Source organism: Conger conger, chromosome 9 (genome assembly GCF_963514075.1).
Source record: "Conger conger chromosome 9, fConCon1.1, whole genome shotgun sequence".
Lineage (NCBI taxonomy): Eukaryota > Metazoa > Chordata > Actinopteri > Anguilliformes > Congridae > Conger > Conger conger.
This window is the reverse complement of record NC_083768.1, coordinates 20,759,103-20,766,313: the sequence shown is the minus strand read 5'-3', so window position 1 is coordinate 20,766,313 and position 7,211 is coordinate 20,759,103. Positions and strand designations below refer to the sequence as shown.

Sequence of the window (7,211 nt, the reverse complement as noted above, 5' to 3'; positions counted from 1 at the left end):
CCTCCAAGAAAATGAATAAGCTTCAAGCAGAATTAAAGGATAGCTTCCACAGCATATAGAATGGGTCCATCTGAGTGACCTTTTCAGTTTGAGGTGTCACTACATTATGCTACTTCTCGTCATGCAGTCGACGAGTAAGGTCCTCTTCCCTGGAATCCAAAACTCATGTCATGAATCAAATTTAACACGATTTGTAGACCTGTGGAAAACTGCAACATAGGGAAGAAAGTGACGCCTGCAGCGTATTTTCCATTACCGGACTAGGTGATGTCACTACACGTTTCACTGGATTCTCCCTCCACACACAGCACCACCCCCTCCCCCCAACCGTAGTCTACACATGGAAAACATTTGGAGACAGAGGAGAAGAGAGTTGGATAACTTTTTTTGTAAAACAGTGTGGGGAGGGGAAAGTTGGGCAAGGCGAAGTAACGTCGTCTATAACTTTTTCCCCTAGCAAAGGCATTTCACTGAAGGGAAGTAATTACAAACACGGTGGATTACAATTCGCAATGAAATAATCGGATCGCCTCTGCTGGGAGTATATTGTGGATTAATGTGGACGTTTTACTTCTTGGATTAATCAATTGTTGTAGGTATGGACAATGCTTTCATTAATTGCATGCGCCGATGGAAGCTACATATAGTCTTCGTCTAACTGCTTCCGCTAACTATAGTATTTAAAAATGTTGCGTATTTTAAAAGTCTCGCTATTTTCTATTCTTGTGTATGGTTTAATTTATTCGAAATGTGGTGTGCATATGTTTTATAAACTAGTCGTAGTTTCATCTGTGCAACGGAATTGCCCTTTTTACGAGCCAGATATTATTTGGTAAACTAGCCATTGTGCTTACTGTTGCATATTATCCACAAATGTGTAAACTGGGCCTACAGTTAACTTGAACAGATTGAGTTCTGAAATGTCAAATATGGAAATGTAGTCTATTATATGTAGCCCACCAATTCATTTGGGGAGTGGGGTGCCACGCATCCATATAATGGATGCAACATAGGCATATTATATGTAATTAGACCTCTGAAATATGAATAAAACGAATTCATTTTTCTGATACATTTTTTACACACATATCCGACAGCAGCGGTCGCATCTTTTCTGGAAAAAAGCCCCCCCGGTTGTTAAGAATACTAGAGCCCTCCTGTGGCCCAGAGCGGCGACGTATCTGGTACTTGGCACAGATGCACAAACGAAGAACTGCGGGTGTTTGACGGTTTCCTGTTTATTCACAGCTGTGATTTTTTGATGCTCATAACGTTAAGATCTTTAGTAGTCTATACGGGGGATGGAAAATGTCCATATCGATGTCTCTGGAACAGATGTTGAATATTGGGCTGTTTTCTCACTGTGGTTGAACTGCTGGTACATAAATAAATGAGTGAGTGAGTGAATAAATGAATGAGCGAGATCCCAGCTCTCCAATAATGCATGTGCAATAGTTTTGACACAAGAAATGATTTTTACTTTTCTGTAACTCCTGATACTATGATACCAAATGTAATTATTTTGTTCCCTGGATCTAGACCAAAATGACAAAGCAAGTTTTAGTTTTTTCTTTCTTTGACAAGTTATCGAACAACCCAACACTGTTTGTCATAGTAGGTTGACCAGAAATGGAACCACAAAAAAACCCCCCAAAAAAAACAGAAATTCCATCAGTTCTATCCCTCGGCCATTTCTTTCTAGAAATGGCATAAGTTCCCACTGCATGTAGCAATCTGCTGGTGGTTTCCTGCTCTGGAACTCTGACAAGATTCTAGTATTGGTCATTTAGTAAAAAAAATAAATAAATGCTCTCACTTTGTTACAATGTGGACTGCTCTGAGAAATCATATTTTGATTAAATTGAAGTTGTATCTGATCTGGTAGCTCACTGCTTCATTTTGGCCTGTTACTGGTTTGTTCCATTTCCAGCTGGCCTTTGCCAATGGCCATACTTTCAAGTACCTACCCAACCCATGGGGAAAGGTGCTTTGATGGAAAAACCAGATGCAATTACACAGTGGCAAATGGAAGGGCACCTCCATCTGGTGTTGGCTCCAGTGGAAAAGGAAGGAAACCGGCTCAGTTTTAGGATCATCAAACCTCAGATTGCTCCATTGAACTGGTAACACTGTAGAGATTGTGGTTATAGTCTGTAAACAAATGGCTTTAGGTTCAAATAGATGGTGGGACACTATTATTAAAAGCTCTTAAATTGGCCAAGATGAAAACCCAATTGGCTGCAAAGGGTAAAAATGAACCATTCTGAGAAACTGGTGTGTCAAATGGAGAAACATAATTTGAGAAAACCTGGTTCTGTCTTCAAAGTACTGTGCCACTTTGGGTTCTTTTGCTCATAGGTTCATTTCATTCTGGCCCTTCTCTGTATCAAATATTGTTGGCTTTCTGATATTGAATTTTTAAAAGGAACAGTAGTGCCGGCACATGCCTCTTCATTGTAATTTGTAATGAGAGATTGAAGCTCTGTTCATCCATCAGTTTCTTGCATTCAGGTCTTTTCTGATTGGTTGAGGTGTGATTGTGTGTCCGTGTGTGTGTGTGTGTGTGTGTGTGTGTGTGTGTGTGTGTGTGTGCAACCCACATCACCATCATGTTGCAAACTATTGGTACAAAATGACAGAACTAGTCTCAAGAAGTGGCCTTGTGGTGTTATTGATGCTGTGTCAAATCCACACTTTGGGAGAGGTCACTGGGCATGTGCATTAGCAGTGAAATGCTAATTATAGTGAAAATCAGAGAGAATCTTATTTCTCCACTCTTTGTTGTTGTTGTTTTTTACGTAGATTCTTCCCCTCCGGCTGAACTTAGATTTTTGCAAAAATTGAATTTTGTATTTAATTCAATGTTTGCAAATTTGTGCTGTCTTCTGCAAATTGCTGTATCTTTTCTTGGATGACAGTGCAGCCTTTGTCAGAGCATCTGTCAATGTGAAACGTATGAATATGAGGTATTTTCTTCTGTGCTTATACTGTAGCAATGAAAATGATTCACTTCAGGATTCTGGGCATCGAGCCAAGTTATCAGTTTTACCTTTATCAGAGCAGTCCAGGAATATTACTACTTCTGTGTAGCAAAAGAGAAAATAAGGGAAATCACAGATTTCTACCAAGATATATTTATCACTCGATACTAAGGTGTAGGACCACAGCGCCATTTATACACAAACATTGATTGTTGTCAAAAAGGGGGGACTGTGAAAGCGGGGAATGTACCTGGTTCTTGTGGTGAAGGGAACAGCAGTAGTTAAGTTGCTTGGCTCAAGGTGTTCATGCAGCTGCAGACTGTGTGAGTGTGTGTGTGTGTGTGTGTGTGTGTGTGTCTGTGTGTGTGTGTGTATGCGTACGAGACTTCAAGAACCGCACATGGGTATAAGAACCCAATATATTGAGGAATAAAATACAGTATGCTATCATGTATGAATGTACTTATTGCGTACACACAGCTCCTACCAATGTTTGTCATCAGAAATGTTGATTTGAAAGCAATGATTATGAGTCAGATAGACTCAATGTAATGCAGATGTAATGAACTAGTGAGCTTCATTTTTAGAGGATGAAAAACATTTTGCCAAATGGCGCATTTATCTAGATTCATGTCATTCCCTATCTGAAACTATACTGACAAACCAAACTCAGATGATTGATAGGGTCATTAAACAGAACCCAAACAGCTCATTTTAGATAAATATTCAATGTAATTGTGCAAATTCAGGGAACGGAATGAGCTTTGCAAGAGTTTTAAAGAGAGCTGTAGAATGTTTCTGAAGAGAACATACTACTACTACTACTTGAAACTGGGTCTTGGTTTTAGTTTCAAGGTGACTTCAAGGTGTCTTCATAAAGATGGCATTTTATTTTGGCCTATACTGTAAGTGAAGGATATTTATTGTATATTTTTGGCATTGATTTCATCCGAAGTGTGATGAATCCATATGTTATAGCACAGGACATTGATTTATGTTGACGTTGGTCCTTACTCCTGATCTTAGGCTTTCCTTAAATGTATGCTGTATGTATGTTGCTATAGTTCTACGGTAGATGTGATGGGCTCCTGTTCTGTTCTTCTTTTGTGGGAGCACTGCTAGACACAGGCCAGGGATTGTGAAAATAGAATTAACTTTCTCCTAAAATGTTGTGTCAAATGTTCGACGAAGGTGCTTTTTATGCTTTCTTATTATTTTTGTTTTTGTTGTCGGCATGCTTTTAAATATCCCATCTGTGGTGCTTATTTTGCTTACTTTTAGTTTTGCTTTCTGCTAATACCACTATATACAATACAGGAATAAGGAATAAGCAAGTATTTTAAATGCTAAGATTAAGGGAAATCAAAGGTCTCTCTCTTTCTTTCTCTTTCTCTATTCAATACAATTAAATTCAAAGAAGTTTTTTTTGGCATGGTAAGGGTAAGGGTACTCATACATTGCCAACACATTCACTGAGGTAACAAACATAACAGATAGGCAATAATAATTGAACTATAATAAACAGAATAAATAAAACAATACAGAAATAAAATTCTACATCTATAGGATAACACATTCAAAATAGCAATGAACTATAATCGTTTCTGCTCTCTCTCTCTCCCACACACACAAACACAGGTAGGAGTCGAGCGTCGCTCACCTGTGGAGGAAACCATGTGGGTGGTCTGGTCCTCTGTGTTCTCCACCCTGGTGTTGCTGTTCATCACCTCCAGTCCATGTGAGGGAGGCCTACCTGTGACTGATCAAGGTAACATTTCGTCATACAGCCCTTGCCCCTAGGAAGGCTACATATAACCTACTGCATCGATTGTCAGGGCAGCAGTTTTGTCAGTAAAGTGGTCAGGTCAGGGTTGAAGAACAGGATAGCACTGTGGAGCAGTGGTCGGAACAGCAGTGTGGAGCTGTGGTCAGAACAGCAGTGTAGAGCTGTGGTCAGAGCATCAGTGTGGAGCAGTGAACAGAGCAGCAGTGTGGAGCAATGATCAGTGCAGCAGTGTGGAGCAGTGGTCAGGGCAGTAGTGTGGATCAGTGGTCAGAGCAACAGTGTGGAACAGTGGTCAGAGCAGCAGTGTGGAGCAGTGGTCAGAGAATGTGTTCTTTGATGGTGGTTTCTGGCACAGTGGACATTATCAGGGTATCCTCTACTCTCAGATTTTCTCACCAGTGTTCTGCTCTTAGTTTATGAGAGTTTTGTTGTGCTTCTAGTTTGATTCATACTGTTTATCCAGCCTCAGTTTTAATTATCCTCTCACAGAAGCTCCACAACAAGGTCCTGTCATTTTTTGGGGGTAATTAGGTAAGGTTCAAAACACTGTGTTTGGCATCCATGTTATGCTTGTGAGTTTTTGCTTCAATGCCCAACGGCATAAACATCTTGAGTTAAATTTCCCACACACGTTCCCAGAAAGGACTGGGATGATTAATATTACCTTCAGTGTTCCACAAAACTGCATTATTCCGTTAGAGTTCACTGACCATTACAGAAAAACAAAACACCTTAACAGGGTAATTGGAACTGAAGAAATTGTATTAGATTTAGCAAAATATGAATTTCATTTTAGCATTTTCAGATGAAGAAGAGAAAAGTGTCCCCAGATGAGTGTTGCATCAGTATGTCTTTCATTTTCAATACAATTGTCTCATCAAAGCTTCAAACTAAGATGAACCCATTCATTACTGCCTAAATGCAACTTTTCATTTGACAAGTAGCAGTTTCCAAGATTGATGATTACCTATAGATCTCCCCTAGCTAATAGGCAAATATGTTCAAATATGTTATGGAACAAGAAAACTATTTACAGAGGATTATTTTACATTTTTTTAAACCAGTTCAAATAAAAAAAGTGGTCATTCACAGGGCCTACATGCAAATGCATCCAGACTTAAAGAACAGAATTGTTTGGATCAAGGACATACGTTTTATTTTTGACAACTTAATGTTTAAAAAACTGGCTTTGCAAAGGTTATTCCCTGACTGTGAGAGACACCCTTAACAATATGTCTAGACAACCAAACACTGCTTCAAATATGTTACAAGCATTTATCAAGGTACTGAAATATAAGAACAAGTGCTAAAACATAGCAAAATGCTTTTATCTCATCAGGTCCCCTTCAATTTCATGCCTCATTCAAATGGGAATCACACTCTCCATTTCCATGGTAACTGGAAACCTTTCATTTTTAGCTGTGCCATAGCAATATAAAACTACAGAAAAACACTTAAAAAGTAATTATACCAGTACTTTTGAGGCAAATGTTAAACATGTTTTATACACTCTCAGAATTTTTTTTTGGAAAAGTGCCAAAGACTGTACAAAAGCTTGGTCACTGAGGTGGTATCATACAGGTACATACAATTATACCCCTTGCCATTGGATTAATAATTAATTAGTAGTTTTTTGTTTGTAAAAATTATTTATTTTGAGGATACATCTAGGAAATGTGTACCTTAAAGAACATATAACAATGTACCTCTACTCTATCCTGAGAATGTACAATGCCCTTTCCTGATTATAATAGCTGTGGAAAAATAACGTCTTAAATGGAAAACTTTTTATGCACCAGGCACATATCTGCATTGTGGTTAGGCTTAGTTTTTTGAGTGCATCTCTTTATGGTAAGGTTCTGGTCCTTGTCACAATGGTTGAGTTATGGTCCAAGCTAAGTGTGTGCTCTGAATATGTGGTTGGTCTTTATTACATTGGTCTGTGGTCTGAGGTTCTTGGCTTACTCTAGCTATCTGCAAAAGGCCAACATTCTACGACAGACCTGTCCCACAGGCTGTGTGGAACATAAACCTTGAAACCTTTTCCACTTCTGAATGCTGTTTATACTTCTGTGTCTTCAGCAGAGGACAGAGGTAGCATGATTTACAGAGCATTTATGCTATCACATTTCTAGTATAACATATGAAGTATTTTGTAAGTAGTAAAGTATGCAGGTATTGTCAAACTTCTTCCGATTGTGTCTCATGGAACCGCTCCATGTCTGTTGTTTAAAATTTACAACAGGAAGTGCACTACTATTTTACGAATGACCGTTATAATACATGACATCACTAGTCATCCAATCATCATCTGTGTGGTGTATGCGCACAGTGGTTGCTAACTACGCATTTTTATTATTTTTTTATTTCAGATTTCTCCTAATTTAGTAGCCAATTGTACCCTCCTCTAATTCAATTCGAGTTAGTGTTAGATACACCGTCCA

At 38.8% G+C, this 7,211-nt stretch overlaps 1 protein-coding gene across 1 annotated transcript in view; it reads left to right on the top strand.

The window, feature by feature from the left end:
- Positions 1–337: 337 nt before the first annotated feature.
- col16a1 (collagen, type XVI, alpha 1) overlaps positions 338–7,211 on the top strand; it is a 71,640-nt gene continuing 64,766 nt past the window's right edge. Inside the window, exons 1-2 of the mRNA XM_061255940.1 lie at positions 338–596; positions 4,620–4,749. Of these exons, the coding sequence (XP_061111924.1) occupies positions 4,656–4,749 (94 nt within the window). The 5' untranslated portion in view covers positions 338–596; positions 4,620–4,655. The remainder of the gene's footprint in view (positions 597–4,619; positions 4,750–7,211) is intronic.